The 21,289-nt window shown below is 45.3% G+C and overlaps 1 protein-coding gene across 1 annotated transcript in view; it reads right to left on the bottom strand.

The window, feature by feature from the left end:
* LOC139276006 (superoxide dismutase [Cu-Zn]-like) overlaps window positions 1-21,289 on the bottom strand; it is a 50,914-nt gene that overhangs the window by 17,966 nt on the left and 11,659 nt on the right. Inside the window, exons 2-3 of the mRNA XM_070893328.1 lie at window positions 16,761-16,854; window positions 1,416-1,485 (exon numbers count right to left, since the gene is read on the bottom strand). Of these exons, the coding sequence (XP_070749429.1) occupies window positions 1,416-1,485; window positions 16,761-16,854 (164 nt within the window). The remainder of the gene's footprint in view (window positions 1-1,415; window positions 1,486-16,760; window positions 16,855-21,289) is intronic.

Raw genomic sequence — 21,289 nt, 5'->3', positions numbered from 1 at the left:
GCCTTTGCTACTTTCCAATCTGCGGGGACTGTTCTAAATTCTCGGAAATTTTCAAAAATCAAAAACCAATGCATCCACTATCTCTGTAGCCACCTCTTTTAAAACCTTTGGATGTAGGCCATCAGGTCCAGGGAATTTGTCGGCTTTTAATCCCATTAATTTATCGAGTACTACTTCTTTACTAATACTAATTTCTTTTAAGTTCTTCATTCTCACCAGACCCTTGGTTCCCCACTATTTCCAGAATGTTTTTTGTGTGTTCTACTGTGAAGATAGATAAAGTATTTGTTTAATGTCTCTGCCATTTCCTATTCCCCATTATATCTTCTCCTTCTCTGCCTGTAAGGGATCCACATTTACTTTTGCTAATCTCTTCCTTTTTACATACCTATAGAAGCTTTTACAATCTTTTTTTATGTCTTTTGCTAGTTTACTCATTCTATTTTCGGTCTCCATCATTTCCTTGGTCATCCTTTGCTGGATTCTAATATCTTCCCAATCCTCAGGCTTACAACTCTTTTTGGCAACATGTTATGCCTCTTCCTTTAATCCAATACTATCTTTAACTTCTCTTGTTAGCTCGGATTGGACCACAATCATAGAATTTTATTGCACATCGGAAGATCTTTCGACCCATTGCATCTATGCTATCTCTCTGAAAGAGCTATCGATGTTGTACCATCATCTACCCTTTCCCTAAACTCATTTTTTTCTTTTTCATATAGTTATCCACTTTCTTTATTATAAGTTCTGTTTCCATCCCTGTTCCTGAGAGGGCATTCCATGGCCTAACAACCCTCTATGCAAAACAAAATCTCCCAACCACTCATTTTGTTTTTTTAGCAATGATCTTAAATTTATGACCATTAGGTACTAATTGCATACAACTACAGATGCAGGGCTGAGAGGTCAATGTTGATGCAAGTTCCTGAAAGAAAAAAAAGACTTACCTTTGGTCTTTGTTGCCTGCCTCTCTCCAGTCCTCTTCAAGTAGAGGGACTATGCATTGTGGCAAAGATGCACTCCTTCTGGGCATCCCTCAAATTGGTGCCTTTCCATTGACAGGAAGACCTAAAGCACTCAGACCTGTCTCATTATGACAGCTGCTGTTAGCTTGTACCTGTTGCAGACACAGGCACTCTGTTCCCCATACCCTTTGGGAGAAGCCCCAAAAATCACAGGGGAACATAAAGTGGACTGAGACCGGGTATTCTGGGTCTCCATCCCATTTTCTTCTCTTCTGCATCCAAAACTGAGCACTTGGTGCACTGGAGAAGAAAAACAGCCCCAAAAGTTTACAAATTATTACCATGAAGTTGCATACCTCAGAATTAAATATCATCCAAAACCAGTATACTCTTAAAAGAAAAAGTATTTTATTTTTATTTTCACATGACTGCTCAAACAGAACTCACCTCTTGTTTTCTTGTGGTCCACCATGTATTTCATTGTTTGGATTGTAATGAGATCCTGCACTGATCCAATCTGAAATAAATAATTTACACTAAGTGCTTCCGCAAATCTAGAAAACTAGAGTTTACATTTGTAAGGACAGGATAAAAGGGAGGTTAGCATGGATAGATGAGCTGTACAATGGCAACCGTGTTTTCCAAACAAGGCATAAGCTTAAGCATTCATATCTTCTGGTGTCAGAACATTTGACCAGCTGAAACACGATGTAAGGAAATTCAAAACCAAACTGAAGCTGACAGATACTCTCCTACTTCCCCTTCCCATTGTTTCCCTATATGCTTGCCCAAGTGTTCCAGGGCCTATTCTCAGGATTGCTACCAGTGCCATGTGCTAGTCAGAGTAGGAATTGCAGGATAGCTCAGATGAATACATGGCTTGAGGAATGGTGCAAGGGGGAGGGATTCAAATTCCTGGGACATTGGAACCGGTTCTGGGGGAGGTGGGACCAGTACAAACCGGATAGTCTGCACCTGGGCAGGACCGGAACCGATGTCCGAAGCGGAGTGTTTGCTAGTGCTGTTGGGGAGGGTTTAAACTAAAATGGCAGGGGGATGGGAATTTATGCAGGGAGGCAGAAGCAAAAGATAGGAAGAAGAAAAGCAAGAGTGGAGGGCAGAGAAATCAAGGGCAAAAATCAAAAAGGGCCACATTACAACATAATTCTAAAAGGACAAAAATGTGTTAAAAAAACAAGCCTGAAGACTCTGAGTCTCAATGCGAGGAGCATTCGTAATAAGGTGGATGAATTGACTGCGCAGATAGCTGTTAACGGATATGATGTAATTGGGAATACGGAGACATGGCTCCAGGGTAACCAAGGCTGGGAACTCAACATCCAGGGGTATTCAATATTCAGGAAGGACAGACAGAAAGGAAAAGGAGGAGGGATAGCGTTACTGGTTAAAGAGGAGATTAACGCAATAGTAAGGAAGGACATTAACATGGATGATGTGGAATCTATATACGTGGAGCTGCGAAACACCAAAGGGCAGAAAGCGTTAGTGGGAGTTGTGTACAGACCACCAAACATTAGTAGGGAGGTTGGGGATGGTATCAAGCAGGAAATTAGGGACGCGTGCAATAAGGGTACAGCAGTTATCACATGGGTGACTTTAATCTACATATTGACTGGGCTAATCAAACTGGCAGCAATACTGTGGAGGAGGATTTCCTGGAGTGTATAAGGGATGGTTTTCTAGACCAATATGTCAAGGAACCAACTAGAGAGCAGGCAATCCCAGACTGGGTCTTGTGCAACGAGAGAGGATTCATTAGCAATCTGGGGAAGAGTGACCATAATATGGTAGAACTCTTCATTAAGATGGAGAGTGACACAATTAATTCAGAGACTAGGGTCCTGAACTTAAAGAAAGGAAACTTCGACGGTATGAGACGTGAATTGACTAGGATAGACTGGAGAATGATACTTAAAGGGCTGACGGTGGATAGGCAATGGCAGACATTTAAATATCACATGGATGAACTACAACAATTGTACATCCCTGTGTGGCGTAAGAATAAAAAAGGGAAGGTGGCTCAACCGTGGCTAACAAGGGAAATTAGGGAAAGTGTTAAATCGGAGGAAGAGGCATATAAATTGGCCAGAAAAAGCAACAAACCTGAGGACTGGGAGAAATTTAGAATTCAGCAGAGGAGGACTAAGGATTTAATTAGGAGGGGAAAATAGAGTATGAGAGTAAACTTGCAGGGAACATAAAAACTGACTGCAAAAGCTTCAAAAGATATGTGAAGAGAAAAAGATTAGTGAAGACTAATGTAGGTTCCTTGCGGTCAGAAACAGGTGAATTCATAATGGGGAACAAGGAAATGGCAGACCAATTGAACAAATACTTTGGTTCTGCCTTCATTAAGGAAGACACGAATAACATTCCGAAAATACTAGGGGACCGAGGGTCTAACGAGAAGGGGAAACTGAGGGAAATCCACATTAGTCGGGAAAATGGTGTTAAGGAAATTGAAGGGATTGAATGCCGATAAATCACCGGGGCCTGATAGTCTGCATCCCAGAGTACTTAAGGAAGTGGCCCTAGAAATAGTAGATGCATTGGTGGTCATTTTCCAACATTCCATGGACTCTGGTTCAGTTCCTATGGATTGGAGAGTAGCTAATGTAACGTCACGTTTTAAAAAAGGAGGGAGAGAGAAAACAGGGAATTATAGACCGGTTAGCCTGACATCGGTAGTGGGGAAAATGTTGGTATCAATTATTAAAGATGTAATAGCAGCGCATTTGGAAAGCAGTGACAGGATCGGTCCAAGTCAGCATGGATTTATGAAAGGGAAATCATGCTTGACAAATCTTCGAGAGTTTTTTGAGGATGTAACGAGTAGAGTGGATAAGTGAGAACCAGTGGATGTGGTGTATTTGGACTTTCAAATGCATTTTGACAAGGTCCCACACAGGAGATTAGTGTGTAAAATTAAGGCACTTGGTTTTGGGGTAATGTATTGACGTGGATAGAGAACTGGTTGGCAGACAGGAAGCAAAGAGTGGGAATAAACGGGTCCTTTTCAGAATGGCATGCAGTGACTAGTGGGGTGCCGCAGGGTTTAGTGCTGGGACCCCAGCTATTTACAATATACATTAATGATTTAGACGAAGGAATTGAATGTAATATCTCCAAGTTTGCAGATGACACTAAGCTGGGGGGCAGTGCGAGCTGCGAGGAGGATGCTAAGAGGCTAAAGAGGGACTTGGACAGGTTAGGTGAATGAGCAAATGCATGGCAGATGCAGTATAATGTGGGTAAGTGTGAGGTTATCTACTTTGGTGGCAAAAACAGGAAGGCAGATTATCTGAATGGTGACAGATTAGTAAAAGGGAAGGTGCAACGAGACCTGGGTGTCATGATACATCAGTCATTGAAGGTAGGCATGCAGGTACAGCTGGCCTTCATAGAGAGGAGATTTGAGTATAGGAGCAGGGAGGTCTTACTGCAGTTGTATAGCGCCTTGGTGAGACCACACCTTGAATATTGTGTGCAGTTTTGGTCTCCTAATCTGAGGAAGGACATTCTTGCTATTGAGCGAGTGCAGCGAAGGTTCACCAGACTGATTCCCGGGATGGCAGGACTGACATGTGAAGAAAGACTGGATCGACTACACTTATATTCACTGGAATTTAGAAGAATGAGAGGGGATCTCATAGAAACATATAAAATTCTGACGGGATTGGACAAGTTAGATGCAGGAAGAATGTTCCCGATGTTGGGGAAGTCCAGAACCAGGGGCTCGCAGTCTAAGGATAAGGGGTAAACCATTTAGGACCGAGATGAGGAGAAACTTCTTCACTCAGAAAATTGTAAACCTGTGGAATTCTCTACCACAGAAAGTTGTTGAGGCCAGTTCATTAGATATATTCAAAAGGGAGTTAGATGTGGCCCTTGCGGCTAAAGGGATCAAGGGGTATGGAGAGAAAGCATGAATGGGGTACTGAAGTTGCATGATCAGCCATGATCATATTGAATGGTGGTGCAGGCTCGAAGGGCCGAATGGCCTACTCCTGCACCTATTTTCTATGTTTAAGTTTCTATTGCTCAGAAAGTGCGACAGACCAGAGACTTTGGGTTCCACTGCCTGAGGCAAAGTTCTGCTTTTGATTGAGGGCACTTTCTCCTTTAAGGAACAGAGCATAAAAGCCCCCAGATGTGAGTAAACATCCCTTAATGGAAGTGATAATGGGCCCAAATTTCCCCAGGAGCTGCTCCGTTTTTTTTTGGAGCAACTAGACTTTTTTTGAGTAACTTTAAAATAGCAATTCTCCCCATTTAATTTGCTCCAGTGTAAGTGAGTTCGTTAGGTTTTTTTTTTAAGTTTAGTTTTTTTTTCCAAACGGGGAGTTACTAGCCACTTACGCCTGTTTTGGCCATTTAAGCAAGTTTAGCCAGCTAAAAGTTACTCCAAACTAACTTAGGCCAGCGTATGAGGCCACTTGTGTCCGCTCAGAAAAACCTTGCGGTGAATTAAGAAATCAGCGCAGGTAGCCAGAGTTGGGGGAGGGGTGGTGGAGGGAAGTAAGAGCACTAAACACCTTCTCAACAACATTCATTAAGCATAAAAACCATCAATAATAATTTAAAAGTAAATAATCGAAAAATAAAACTAAAGTCCTCCCTTCATATGGGCCGGGGAAGTCAGCGGGCCGGGAGGCCACTCAGCCGGGGATATGGGCAGGAGAACTCACCGGCAGGCAGGCAGGAGAACTCACAGATAGAGTTAAGGGTGCAGGTGGATGGCGCTCGGCGCGGAGTATTGGTAACTGTGAGCCGTGGAATGTGAAGTAGTGAGTGCAACAGGCTGGCTCTCCGCAGTGACCGACAGTCTGCCCCGGCACCAGCCCCAGTGGGTGTAAGTGGAAATGGCGGGCGAACGGGTGTCAACAGCGGCTCTGGGCAAAGCTCAGGCAATCCCACCCATTCCCAGCGTAGCTGACCGAAAACTTCCCCGCCACATTCGTGCTCACATCAAGACCAAGACTGGTGAGCTGGGCTGTCCTGCCCAGGGACCCGATGAGCAGCGCTACATTATTTGCAGAGGATGTTGAAATCAATGGCTTCTGAGCTGATTACTTATGTTGCTTACAAGATTAAGGCCAGTCAGCTTCAAAACAAGTAGGAAAAGAATCCTGGGCTGGAAGTCCTACCTTTATCTGACTACTCGGCCAGGGATAGGGTCGGCAACTATGAGCATCGGGTCCCTCTGAGGCTGCAGGACACGCTGGGGGCGAGGAGCTACTGCACATGTGCGCACACTCTAGCGCGCATGTGCAGAGGTCCCGGCACTGTTTTTAGTGCCTAGGCCGGGACCTGGCTCCGCCCTCTTTCTCCCCCCACCAACCCCCCCCCCCCCCCGGATGTGGTGTGCCACGCCGAGGCCGAAGACGTCCTAAGGAGCTGGGAGAATTGGAAGGTAACTTTTCGGTGCCCTTTTTAGACTAGAATGTTGGCGCACCTCACGGAGGTGCGCCGTTTTTACAGGGGGGGGGGAAACTTGGGCTCGATAGGTGCAGAAAACTTGCAAATACGCATCATGCAAGTCTTTCAGAGTCCTTCACGTTAAGTTGAGCATGTAGAGGAAGAAGAGAATGGGACAATTTTGTGGTATTACATTGGCATTTCAGATAAATATTCCATGGTGTTCAACAAAGCAGAACAAGATAGGTGGATATATGAAATATGCTTAGAATTAATTGGTTTCAGTAATGACTGCTTTCTTATACCTTGGCTGACGTGGTGAGGCCATTGAACTTCTGACACAGAGTAGCTGTGCTGGGATTGCTGGTGGTGGCACTCTGCCACGGCTATCTCCTTTCTCTGGGCCAGCACCACGTTGTGCCACCCCCCTCCCTCCCCCTGCATATCAAAACAACTACTGCCTCCTTTGTCTTATTTTGGATAATAATACAACAGATGAGTCACAAAACTTGGGGGCTCTAGGCTCAGCTGTAGCACCCTCAGACATGCTTCCTATGCTCACAATGGACCAAATTTATGCTCCTAAATAATGCTTGGCTTAAATACTGCAGCAGCACCAGCCATCCTTGTCCTCTCCCTGTTCCACCAAGGCAAGGACCAATGGTGGTTGAAAATACACTGGGAGCCAATTATTAAAATAAAAATGCAGCAGGGTCTCACTGGTGAGCACAAAGAACAAAGATTTGTTCTGATGCTAATCCCACCACAGAAGAAGAATCAGCACATATCCAATTTGGACACCAGGAATTTGGTTAGTATACAGATGGACCCGCCAAGTCATTCTATCCGGCCTGCTGGACAGGACAGAAATAGAACGAGAGTTGGAGCTCGAGCTGCACATTAGTCTATCCATTTTCGCTTCTCATGGTTCAGAAACAGACCTGAACAGCAGCTGGGAACACACATTAATACTTGATTCAATTTATCAATTCGCAAAACCGATTCTCCCAGCCTGTTCTTAAAAGAATTCGACACTAATGATTTCATAGGCATAATGGTATTTCTGGTGACATCATTGCTTGGTAGGAGCAGGATCTCTTGCATTCCTTGCTGGGTCTTTGTTTTTGCCTCTTGATGGAGGTGTGCAACTCTGAAAGTCAGCCACGCGAGAAATGAAATCCACTTTTATCCCCATTGCTTATTTAACCAACCATCCCTTCGTAAAAAATCGAGTGCATTGCCAGGCTGAGCAAGAGCTCAGGCATCAGCTCACAAGTAGGGAAAAACAAATTTATTTGACCTGGATAAAAAGGATCAGGTGAAACCCATCCCCCTCATTTCTTTTCATTTTTTCTTTAAAAAGAAAATGGTATTTTCTCCTTTTCCACTTTTGGTCTTCATGGTCGATATTATTTGTTCAAGTTATTAAGCAAATTATTTGCAAATAATCCACCCATGCATAAGAAAGAGCAATAATTCCTCATCAAACTTTGCTGATATGGTGACTTGGTCAAAAAGAGCGCAGGTCAAATTAAGAGCCTGTTTGTATGATAAATAAACCCATCCTCTTAAGCTAACACTGCGCCACTGTTAAACATGCCCCAGATTGAACCTTTTATGTACCCGTTCCCAAAAACAAATATGCACACTCATTCTCTCTCTTTTACACTTTCACTCTAGCACACAAGGAGAAGCCCAACTTCTTCATGCTTCGGTTTCTGGTGGGGTTTTTTTGAAATAGCAGAGTAAAGTTAGCTCATGCAAACATGCAAACATGGAGAAAAATTGCAAAGGGATTTTTTTTAAACTACATGCTCTGAGAAAATGTACACCAAAATATTACATATTTTGCAATGATAACAGGAACTTAAAAAAAAGTGAACAATTAAAGTTTTAACTGCAATCATGTATTCCAGACAAAGCTAGTTTTGCCATTTGGTAACTGGTTGGTATTGCTGCTAGACTTCAAAATAGGAGTCGAGGGCTCTCTGCAAATAATTTGGGAAACCAAATATTTCTTCCAGTGGCAAGAGCTGGTGAGTGGCCTGCACAGGACCTTGAAATTAGTGCGCAGCCACGCACCTTAGAGGGAATGTGATGTGCGGCCTTCAACAACTCACCAAAACTTGCTAAATGCCGCCCCCCGCCAAATAATCGCCCACCCAGGGTTAGTATATTATAGTCAGTACTTTAACAGGGATGTAGGTCTGAAGGATATGCAAGTAGAAGAATTTTTGCTCTGCTTGTGTAACAGCGTTATTGCTGTTTTTATAATGGAGCCCGAGATTGGGGCTTAGTCTTGTGTGTGGTATGTGGTGGAATCATTTTCACAATATTAATGTCAAATCAGGAAGTAGAACCATGTAAAATTCAATAGCGAACCCTTTAGGTGCTCTGCCACCTGAAGTCCATTTTTTGCTGCCAGGATGCCTGTGGACTAATGATTGGACAATCCTCTGATGATAGTTAAAAGAAGGGTAGGTTCACCAAATAATCTTTGCCACAAAGTTATCCTATATTGGGACTTTGCTGTCATTGAAGGAAGTCAACAGACTAAAGTGCCCTTCATGACTACTCATCATTGTCTTGAAAGGCCATGTCTGGGCTAAAATCAGTATCCATCAGAATTCTGATATGAATCAAGAGGTAGGAAAAATGTCCCATGTCTTGCAATTAATATCTTTGAAATCCCTTCTTGCGCCATGCAAAGCCATAATACTGCACTTGGGGACACCCACTGCCACATCCCACTGGTTAGCCAATCACCTAATTAAGGTGGATGCAAACAATACAAAGCTCTTTTATTATTGCATGCTTTATTTCTTATGACAACATCCATTGATTTTTATTTCCCCATGGGAAAGCAGAAATTTGCAATTGTGTGAGATAACTGAACAAATAAGAATAAAGCAGTTATATAGGTGACTTTAATCTACATATTGATTGGGCTATCCAAACTGGTAGCAATGCGGTGGAGGAGGATTTCCTGGAGTGTATTAGGGATGGTTTTCTAGACCAATATGTCGAGGAACCAACCAGGGAGCTGGCCATCCTAGACTGGATGATGTGTAATGAGAAAGGTCTAATTAGCAATCTTGTTGTGAGAGACCCCTTGGGGAAGAGTGACGGTAACATGGTAGAATTCTTTATTAGGATGGAGAGTGACACAGTTAATTCAGAAACTAGGGTCCTGAACTTAAGGAAAGGTAACTTCGATGGTTTGAGGTGTGAATTGGCTAGAGTAGTCTGGCAAATGATACTTAAAGGGTTGACGGTGGATAGGCAATGGCAAACATTTAAAGATCATATGGATGAACTTCAGCAATTGTACATCCCTGTCTGGAGTAAAAATAAAACGGGGAAGGTGGCTCAACCGTGGCTAACAAGGGAAATTAAAGATAGTGTTAAATCCAAGGAAGAGGCATATAAATTGGCCAGAAAAAGCAGCAAACCTGAGAACTGGGAGAAATTTAGAATTCAGCAGAGGACAAACGGTTTAATTAAGAGGGGGAAAATAGAGTACGAGAAGAAGTTTGCCGGGAACATAAAAACTGACTGCAAAAGCTTCTATAGATATGTGAAGAGAAAAAGATTAGTGAAGACAAACGTAGGTCCCTTGCAGTCGGATTCAGGTGAATTTATAATGGGGAACAAAGAAATGGCAGACTAATTGAAGAAATATTTTGGTTCTGTCTTCAAGAAGGAAGACACAAATAACCTTCCGAAAGTACTAGGGGACCGAGGGTCTAGTGAGAAGGAGGAACTGAAGGATATCCTTATTAGGCGGGAAATTGTGTTAGGGAAATTGATGGGATTGAAGGCCGATAAATCCCCGGGGCTTGATAGTCTGCATCCCAGAGTACTTAAGGAAGTGGCCATAGAAATAGTGGATGCATTGGTGATCATTTTCCAACAGTCTATCGACTCAGGATCAGTTCCTATGGACTGGAGGGTAGCTAATGTAACACCACTTTTTAAAAAGGGAGGGAGAGAGAAAGCAGGTAATTATAGACCGGTTAGCCTGACATTGGTGGTGGGGAAAATGTTGGAATCAATTATTAAGGATGAAATAGCATCGCATTTGGAAAGCAATGACAGGATCGGTCCAAGTCAGCATGGATTTATGAAGGGGAAATCATGCTTGACAAATCTTCTGGAATTTTTTGAGGATGTAACGAGTAGAGTGGACAAGGGAGAACCAGTGGATGTGGTGTATTTGGACTTTCAAAAGGCTTTTGACAAGGTCCCACACAAGAGATTGATGTGCAAAATTAAAGCACATGGTATTGGGGTTAATATACTGACGTGGATAGAGAACTGGTTGGCAGGCAGGAAGCAGAGAGTTGGGATCAACGGGTCCTTTTCAGAATGGCAAGCAGCGACTAGTGGAGTGCCGCAGGGCTCAGTGCTGGGACCCCAGCTCTTTACAATATACTTCAATGATTTGGATGAAGGAATTGAGTGTAATATCTCCAAGTTTGAAGATGACACTAAACTGGGTGGCGGTGTGAGCTGTGAGGAGGGCGCTAAGAAGCTGCAGGGTGACTTAGACAGTTAGGTGAGTGGGCAAATGCATGGCAGATGTAGTATAATGTGGATAAATGTGAGGTTATCCACTTTGGGGGCAAAAACGCGAAGACAGAATATTATCTGAATAGTGACAGAATAGGAAAAGGGGAGGTGTAACGAGACCTGGGTGTCATGGTTCATCAGTCATTGAAAGTTGGCATACAGGTACAGCAGGCGGTAAAGAAGGCAAATGTTATGTTGGCCTTCATAGCTAGGGGATTTGAGTACAGGATCAGGGAGGTCTTACTGCAGTTGTACAGGGCCTTGGTGAGGCCTCACCTGGAATATCGTGTTCAATTTTGGTCTCCTAATCTGAGGAAGGACGTGTTTGCTATTGAGGGAGTGCAGCGAAGGTTCACCAGACTGATTCCCAGGATGGCCGGACTGACATATGAGGAGAGACTGGATCAACTGGGCCTTTATACATTGGAGTTTAGAAGGATGAGAGGGGATCTCATAGAAACATACAAGATTCTGACGGGACGGGAGATGTTAGATGCGGGTAGATTGTTCCCGATGTTGGGGAAGTCCAGAACCAGGGGACACAGTCTTAGGATAAGGGGTAGGCGATTTAGGACTGAGATGAGGAGAAACTTCTTCACTCAGAGAGTTGTTAACCTGTGGAATTCCTTGCTGCAGAGAGTTGTTGATGCCAGTTCATTGGATATATTCAAGAGGGAGCTAGATGTGGCCCTTATGGCTAAAGGGATCAAGGGATATGGAGAGAAAGCAGTAAAGGGGTACTGAGGGAATGATCAGCCATGATCTTATCGAATGGTGGTTAAGGCTCGAGGTAGCCGAATGGCCTACTCCTGCACCTATTTTCTATGTTTCTATGTAAAAATGGAGTTAAAGCTTCCTAGGACCTCAGCTTGGAAAGTCTTTTAAGATTTCAAAGACCAAAAGCATCAAACTCCCTTACTATCGAAAGCAGGCAGTGCCAAGAAAAGGAGAGTCAAATATAAGTCTTTAGGGGTGTTGTGTATCTGTAAAGCATGCACTCCCATGTTCCGCCACCAGGGAGCGAATCCCCTGAAGTCCCAAGGGATCCCAGCATTCCTTGGGAGCACTGTATATAAGCCGACCCCTAAGGCCTGTTCCTCACTCTGGAGTGTCTTAATAAAGACTGAGGTCACTGTTACTTTAACCTCCCTGTGTGCAGTTTCATCTGTGTTAGGAACACAATAACTGGTGACGAGTATACGAATCCAACGCAAAAGATGCAGCAAACTGTGGGCATCCGAGAGAAGTTCTCAGAGGGTGAGGACTGGGAAGCCTATGTCCAACAGCTCGACCAGTACTTTGTAGCCAACGAGCTGGATGGAGAAGGAAGCGCTGCAAAAAGGAGAGTGGTCCTCCTCACGGTCTGCGGGGCACCGACCTACAGCTTCATGAAGAATCCTCTGGCTACGGTGAAACCCACAGATAAGTCGTATGAGGAGCTGTGTACACTGGTTCGGGAGCATCTTAACCCGAGGGAGAGCGTGCTCATGGCGAGGTATCGGTTCTACACGTGCCAGCGATCTGAAGGTCAGGAAGTGGTGAGCTACATCGCCGAGCTAAGGCAATTTGCAGGACAATGTGAGTTTGATGGCTACTTGGAGCAGATGCTCAGAGACTTTTTTGTACTGGGCATTGGCTACGAGACCATCCTACGAAAACTTTTGACTGTAGAGACACTGACCCTCAGCAACGCCATTACGATAGCACAGGCCTTTATGTCCACCAGTGATAACACCAAACAAATCTCTCAGCACACAAGTGCTAGCAATGTTCATAAATTAACTAGAACTGTATTTGTGAGCAGAAATGCACAGGGCAGAAACCACGAGTCTGCAACTGCCAGCAGGCCTCAGGTGACCCAGATGATTCAGAGTCCACAACAAAGGATGAATGCAAGGCAATTCACACCTTGTTGGTGATGTGGAGGCTTCCATTCAGCCTATTCATGTTGCTTCAAAGGGTATGTTTGCAAGAGCTGTGGAACAATGGGGCACCTCCAACAAGCTTGCAGACGAGCTGCAAGCTCTGCAAAACCTGCTAACCACCACGTGGCAGAGGAAGATCGGTCCATGGTGGATCAATGCAATTTCGAGCCTCAGAGAGAGGAGGCAGATGCTGAAGTACACGGGGTGCACACATTTGAGATGAAATGTCCACCTATAATGCTAAATGTAGAATTGAATGACTTACCCATAGCCAAGGAACTGGACACTGGCGCTAGCCAATCCATCATGAATAAAAAGATGTTTGAGAGACTGTGGTGCAACAAGGCATTCAGACAGCCCTGAGCCCCATCCACACGAAACTGAGAGCGTACACCAAAGAGCTCATCACTGTCCTGGGCAGTGCCATGGTCAAAGTCACCTACAAGGGCACGGTGCACGACCTGCCACTCTGGATTGTCCCGGGCAATGGCCCCACACTGCTTGGAAGGAGCTGGCTGGGCAAAATCCGCTGGAGCTGGGATGACATCCGAGCGCTATCACATGTCGATGAGGCCTCATGTACCCAGGTTCTGAACAAATTTCCTTCCCTTTTTGAGCCAGGCATTGGAAACTTTTCCAGGGCGAAGGTGCGGATCCACTTGGTCCCAGAGGCAGAACCCATTCACCACAAGGCGCGAGCGGTACGTCACATGATGAGGGAGGGAGTGGAAATCGAGCTGGACAGGCTGCAACGCGAGGGCATCATCTCCCCAGTGGAATTCAGCGAGTGGGCCAGCCCAATTGTTCCAGTCCTCAAAAGTGATGGCACGGTCAGGATTTGCGGCGATTATAAAGTAACTATTAATCGTTTCTTGCTACAGGACCAATACCCGTTACCTAAGGCAGACGACCTATTTGCGACGCTGACAGAAGGCAAGACGTTCACCAAGCTCGAGCTGACTTCAGCCTACATGACGCAGGAGCTGGAGGAGTGTTCGAAAGGCCTCACCTGCATCAACACGCACAAGGGGCTGTTCATCTACAACAGATGCCTGTTTGGAATTCGGTTGGCTACAGTGATCTTCCAGAGAAACATGGGGAGCCTACTCAAGTCGGTACCACGCACGGCGGTTTTTCAGGACGACATATTGGTCATGGGTCGGGACACCGTCGAGCTCCTACAAAACCTGGAGGAGGTCCTCCAGCGACTGGATCGCGTAGGGCTGCGGCTGAAGAGGTCGAAATGCATCTTCATGGCAATAGAAATGGAGTTTTTGGGGAGAAAGATCGCGGCGGACAGCATTCGGCCCGTAGATGCCAAGACAGAGGCTATCAGGAACGCGCCCAGGCCACAGAACGTCACGGAGCTGCGGTCATTCCTGGGATTCCTCAACTATTTTGGTAACTTCCTACCGGGGTTAAGCACCCTCTTAGAGCCCCTACATGTGTTATTGCGTAAAAGTGAGAACTGGGTATGGGAAAAGAACCAAGTAATTGCTTTTGAGAAGGCCAGAAACATTTTATGCTCCAACAAGCTGCTTGTATTGTATAACCCGTGTAAAAGACTTGTGCTAGCATGTGATGCGTCTTCGTACGGAGTCGGATGTGTATTACAACAAGCTAACGTTGTGGGGAAGTTGCAACCTGTCGCCTCTGCCTCCAGGAGCTTGTGTAAGGCCGAGAGGACCTACAGCATGATTGAGAAAGAGGCATTAGCGTGTGTGTTCGGGGTAAAGAAAATGCATCAGTACCTGTTTGGCCTCAAATTTGAGCTGGAAACCTATCACAAGCCCCTCATATCCCTGTTCGCTGAATGCCTCAGCCCGCATACAAAGGTGGGCACTCGCGCTATCAGTGTATAACTATGCCATCCGCCACAGGCCAGGCACCGAGAACTGTGCAGATGCTCTCAGTCGGCTACCATTGCCCACCACAGGGATGGAAATGGCGCTGCCTGCAAACTTGTTTATGGTGGCGCAGCCCGCAGACTTGTTGATGGTCATGGAAGCGTTTGAAAATGATAAATCACGTCACGGCCCGCCAGATTGGACCAGCCAAGATCCTCTGTTGTCCCTAGTAAAAAAACTGTGTACTGCATGGGAGCTGGGCCAGCATCCCCGTTGAAATGCAAGAGCTAATCAAGCCGTTCCAGTGGCGAAAGGATGAGCTGTCCATTCAGGCAGACTGCCTGTTGTGGGGTAACTGCGTAGTGCTACCCAAAAAGGGCAGGGAGACGTTCATCTCGGAACTCCACAGTACTACACCTGGGTATAGTAATGATGAAAGCGATAGCCAGATCCCACGTGTGGTGGCCCGGTATCGACTCTGAATTAGAGTCCTGTGTACGGCAATGCAGCGTGTGTGCTCAGTTGAACAACGTGCCCCGAGAGGCACCACTAAGTTTGTGGGCCTGGCCCTCCAGACCATGGTCGAGGATCCATGTCGACTATGCTGGCCCGTTTCTTGGTAAAATGTTCCTGGTGGTGGTGGATGCTTTTTCAAAATGGATTGAATGTGAATTAATGTCGGGAAGCACCGCCACCGCCACCATTGAAAGCCTGAGGGCCATGTTTGCCACCACGGCCTGCCTGACATACTGGTCAGTGACAACGGGCCATGTTTCACCAGTGCCGAATTTAAAGAATTCATGACCCGCAATGGGATCAAACATGTCACCTTGGCCCCGTTTAAACCAGCCTCCAATGGGCAGGCAGAGCGGGCAGTACAAACAATCAAACAGAGCCTTAAACGAGTCACAGAAGGCTCACTCCAAACCCGCCTGTCCCGAGTACTGCTCAGCTACCGCACGAGACCCCACTCGCTCACAGGGGTGCCCCCGGCTGAGCTACTCATGAAAAGGACACTTAAAACCAGACTCTCGCTGGTTCACCCCAACCTGCATGATCAGGTAGAGAGCAGGTGGCAGCAACAAAATGTAAACGATGGTCGCACCACTGTGTCACGGGAAATTGATCTGAATGACCCTGTGTATGTGCTCAACTATGGACATGGTCCCAAGTGGATCACCGGCACAGTGATAGCTAAAGAAGGGAGTAGGGTGTTTGTAGTCAAACTAGACAATGGACAAATTTGCAGAAAGAACCTAGACCAAACGAGGCTGAGGTTCACAGACTGCCCTGAACAACCCACAGCAGACACCACCTTTTTCGAGCCCACAACACACACCCAAAGGATCAATGACACCACCCTGGACCAAGAAATTGAACCCATCATGCCCAACAGCCCAGCAAGGCCAGGTTCACCCAGCAGCCCTGCAGGGCCAACAACACACCAGCCCAGCGAGGGCACAGCCAACACACCAGAACAGACATTTGTACCGAGGCGGTCCACCAGAGAAAAAAAGGCTCCCAACTGCCTCACCTTGTAAATAGTATTCACTTTGACTTTGGCAGGGGAGTGATGTTGTGCATCTGTAAAGCATGCACTCCCATGTTCCGCCACCAGGGAGCGCATCCCCTGAAGTCCCAAGGGATCCCAGCATCCCTTGGGAGCACTGTATATAAGCCGGCCCCTAAGGCCTGTTCCTCACTCTTAATAAAGACTGAGGTCACTGTTACTTTAACCTCCCTGTGTGCAGCCTCATCTGTGTTAGGAACACAATAAGGAGCAAGATATCAGAGGAAGTTCTTGAAAAACATGCAAGCAGATAACTCAAGTCTCCTAAAGAAGTTCTGTCTTTCACCTTATTTCCTAGAGGCTAAGGTAAATGAGATTATTATTCATTTTTAATTCAGTTGTCATGTTGGCACAGAACACTCAACTATAGCTGTATGAACGTGGCAAACACACTTTGTTGTCTATGTAACGATTTAAGGAGTAAATATACTTTTCATACCATTGGTTAGGTCTCCAAAAGTGTGAATATGAAGTCCATGCTTTCCAGGAGTCAGTCCAGTAAATTCTCCTTTTAGAGTTACACATCCATTTACCTACAAAATCAAAATTTCACATTAAAAACATAATGCAGGCAGTGGAAAGTCAGTTTGATGAAAACTATTTATTATGCACAATATGCATTGAAAATTAGTGACTATGCAGCAACTGTGCCTTAATGAATGGCAAACATATTGGCCTGTAATTTGCCAGCGGCAAAGCGTTCGCCATTGGCCTTGATAAAAGCTTGTGATTTCTGTGGCAAGAAGCTCTGCTTTTTCGATGTGCAGTTGAGATCGGTGCAGTGTAGTGGGAATGCCACAGCACGATCTGCTGTCAACAAGCTGCCTAAGCAGCCAATCGCAATGCAGAATTCTCAAAGACACGAAACCAGGAAGCTCCTTATATTCTGACTTTGGTGAGCACAGGAATCGGTGGAGAGGAGGAAGGCGGGTGCGAAGTCTAACTGAAAAGGAGTGGAGCCACAGAACCCAAGGTCTCTAAGTTAATAAATACAAGAGTGGACCTGCGGGAGAGTGAGAGGAGTGGCCGCAGATAAAGGTAGGCAATAGAGCCAAGAGTCTGGAGGGAGCGCGAGCATCAGAGAGCGAGGTAAGTGATGTCAGCGCAAGGGAAGGAGCTAATTGATGAGTAACTGGTGATTGTTTTTTTTTGGAATATGATGTCATGGTGATAACAGAGACCTGGCTCAAAAAAGGGCAGGTTGGGTACTAAATATTCCTGAATATAAAGGTGTTCAGGAAAAATAGGGAAGGAAAGAAAGAACCTGGGGTGGCAGTATTGATTAAGGAGAATATACAGTGCTGAAAAGAGAGGATGTCCTGGAGAGGTGAAGGACAGAATTTATTTGGTTAGAGTTAAGAAATAATAGAGGTGCCATTACACTACTAGGTGTATTCTATAGGCCGCCAACTAGGGTAGGATATAGAGGAGAAAATTTGCAGGGAAATTAGAGAGATGCAAGAACTATAGAGTAGTGATAATTGGGTACTTCAACTATTCTAATGTAGCCTGGGATAGCAATAGCGTAAAGGGCAGAGAGGGGAAAGAATTTCAGAAGAGTGTTCAGGAGAACTTTCTTGATCAATCCGTTTCCAGCTCAACGAGGAATGAAGCATTACTGGATCTGGTTCTGGGGAATGAGGTGGGTGAAGTAGAGCAAGTGCTAATAGGGAACATTTAGGGAACAGTGATCACAGTATCTTAAGGTTTAGATTTTCTATGGGAAAGGACAGGGAGCAATCTAGAGTAAAAATACATGAATTGGAGGAAGGTCAATTTCAGTGGATTGAGAATGGATCTGGCCTGGATAAATTGGAATCAAAGATTGGTTGGCAAAACTGTAATCGAAGAAAGGGCTGCCTTTAAAGAGGAGATAGTTCGGGTACAGTCGAGGTACATTCCCACGAGGGGGAAAGATAGGGCAACCAAAACCAGACGCCCTGAATAACAAAAGAGATAAAGTGTAAGATGAAGCAGAAAAAGGGGGTGTATGATAAATGTCAGGTTGAGAATACAAGTGAGAACCAGGCTGAATATAGAAAGTTCAGAGGAGAAGTGAAAAAGGAAATAAGAGGGCAAAGCGAGAATATGATGAGGCAGCTAACATAAAATGGAATCCAAAAGTCTTCTATATGCATATAAATAGTAAATGGGTAGTAAGAGGCAGGGGTGGGCCGATTAGGGCCATAATGGAGACCTACTCATGGAGTCACAGGGCATGGCTGAGGTACTAAATGAGTACTTTGTATCTGTCTTTACCAAGGAAGAAGATGTTGCCACAGTCATAATGAAAGACGAGGTAGGTGAGATACTGGATGGAATAAAAATTGATAGAGGTGGTAGAAAGGCTGGCTGTACTTAAAGTAGACAAGTCACCAGGACCAGATGGGATGCATCCTAGGATGTTGAAGGAAGTAAAGGTGGAAATTGCAGAGGTACTGGCCATAATCTTCCAATCCTCCTTGGATGTGGGGGTTGTGCCAGAAGACTGGAGAATTGCAAATGTTACACCCTTGTTCAAAAAAAAGTGTAAGGATATACCCAGCAACTACAGGCCAATCAGTTTAACCTCGGTAGTGGGAAAGCTTTTAGAAACAATAATCCGGGACAAAATTGTCACTTGGACAAGTGTGGATTAATTAAGGAAAGTCAGCATGGATTTGTTAAAGGCAAATCGTGTTTAACTTATTTGGAGCTTTTTGATGAGGTAACAGAAAGAGTTGATGAGGGCAATGTGGTGCACATGGACATCCAAAAGGCGTTTGATAAAGTGCCACAGAATAGGCTTGCCAGAAAAATTGAAGCCCATGTAACAAAAGGGACAGTGGTAGCATGGATACAAAATTGGCTCAATGACAGGAAACAGAGTAGTGGTGAATGGCTGTTTATCGGACTGGAGGAAGGTACACAGTAATATTCCCCAGGGGTCGGTACTAGGACCACTGCTTTTCTTGATATATATTAATGACTTAGACTTGGATGTACAGGGCACAATTTCAAAATTTACAGATGACACAAAACTTGGAAGAATAGTGAGGAGAATAGTGAGTCTTCAAGAAGACACAGACAGGCTGGTGGAATGGGCAGACACATGGCAGATAAAATTTAACAAAGAAAAGTACAAAGTGATACATTTTGGTAGGACGAACGAGGAATGGCAATATAAACTAAAGGGTATAATTGTAAAGGGGGCACATGAACAGAGAGACCTGGGGGCATATGTTCACAAATTGTTGAAGGTGGCAGGGCATGTTGAGAAAGCGGTTAAAAAAGCATACGGAATCCTGGGCTTCATAAATAGAGGCATGGAGTGCAAAAGCAAGGACATTATGATGAACCTTTATAAAACACTGGTTCGGCCTCAACTGGAGTGTACTCAATTCTGGGCACCGCACTTTAGGAAAGATGCGAAGGTCTTAGAGAGGATGCAGAAAAGATTTACAAGAATATTTTCAGGGATGAGGGACTTCAGTTACATGGATAGACTGGAGAAGTTGGGATTGTTCTCCCTAAAGAAGAGGGTTGAGAGGAGATTTGATAGAGGTGTTCAAAATCATGAGGGGTCTAGACGGATTAGCTAGAGAGAAACTGTTCCCATTGGCGGAAGGGTCGAGAACCAGAGGACACAGATGATTGGCAGAAGAACCAAAGGCGACATGAGGAATAACATTTTTATGCAGCGAGTAGTTAGGCTCTGGAATGCACGGCCTGAAAGGGTGGTGGGAGCAGATTCAATCATGGCTTTCAAAAGGGAATTGGATAAGTACCTGAAGGAAAAAGATTTGCAGGGCTACGGGGAAAGGGTGGGAAATGGGACCAGCTGAGGTGCTCTTGCAGGGAGCCGGCACAAGCTCGCCGGGCCAAAGAGCCTCCTTCTGAGCTGTAACCATTCAATGATTCTATGACTTTGTAAAATGATAGAGAGAGCAAAACAAAGATTCGGGCTTTCACATGGGGAAAAGGTAAACCTGAAATAAATATGAACAAACTTTTAAAATCTAATTTATCCTTAGTTTCTTAAAAAAAATTATAATGGAGAAATGTGACACTCAAAAAATAAAATTAGTTTAGCAGTCAATACACTGTTAAAACCCTAGTTACACCTAATCCAACAAGTCTCATGTTTCATGGGATATTTAACAGCGATATTACCATGAAAAAGCCCATGGGCCTGAAATTGGTCAGGACATAAGATCCGCCCATTTCTCGGCGGTATGCCGGCAGTGCATCGTTTCAAACCGCCGAGACCGAAGAACGCAATTTTGGTGGATTGTTTTTTGGTCGGCGGTATGCGAGTGGAACACGCGTGGTGTGCAACTTGGGTGCGGGGGGAGTGTTCCCGGTGTTGGGTGGGTCCGGAGCCGGGGGGGGGGGGGGGGGACGGTCTTGGGATGCGGGGTGGGCTGTTTGGGACTGGGATGGGGAGAGACTTCTTCTCTCGGGGAGTTGTTGGCCTGTGGGGTTCCCTGCCGCGGAGAGTTGTTGATGCCAGTTCATTGGATGTGTTCGGGAGGGAGTTGGATGTGGTCCTTGCGGCTGGGGGGTCGGGGGGTGGGGGTGTGGAGGGGGCGTGGGAGGGGGGGGTGTTGCGGTGGGTGATCAGCCATGATCTTGTTGAATGGCGGTGCAGGCTCGAAGGGCCGAATGGCCTACTCCTGCACCTATTTTCTATGTTTCTATGAGAGCGAGTGTGAGAAGGAACAGCAAGCTATTCGAGGGTGAGTTGGTTTAATCACAGATTACAGAGCTAAAAAATAATTATTATGCAATATCAATAAGACATATTTTAGAAATCAAAATCATCATAATATAAATATAATGGAAATGCTAAAAAAAAAGTCAAAGCGTAGGAACATCAAGAAGGACGGTGCTCCTGTAATGGTGCTTGCAGGGCAATATGGGTACAGTCAACAGCACTCTGCACCTTGGGGAAGCCGGCAATGCGTACAAATCCCAAAGCCCTGTCAC

The sequence above is a fragment of the Pristiophorus japonicus genome, chromosome 11, assembly GCF_044704955.1.
Source record: "Pristiophorus japonicus isolate sPriJap1 chromosome 11, sPriJap1.hap1, whole genome shotgun sequence".
Classification (NCBI taxonomy): domain Eukaryota; kingdom Metazoa; phylum Chordata; class Chondrichthyes; family Pristiophoridae; genus Pristiophorus; species Pristiophorus japonicus.
Note: the sequence above shows the minus strand (reverse complement) of the source record. Positions and strands in the feature narration are given on the sequence as shown.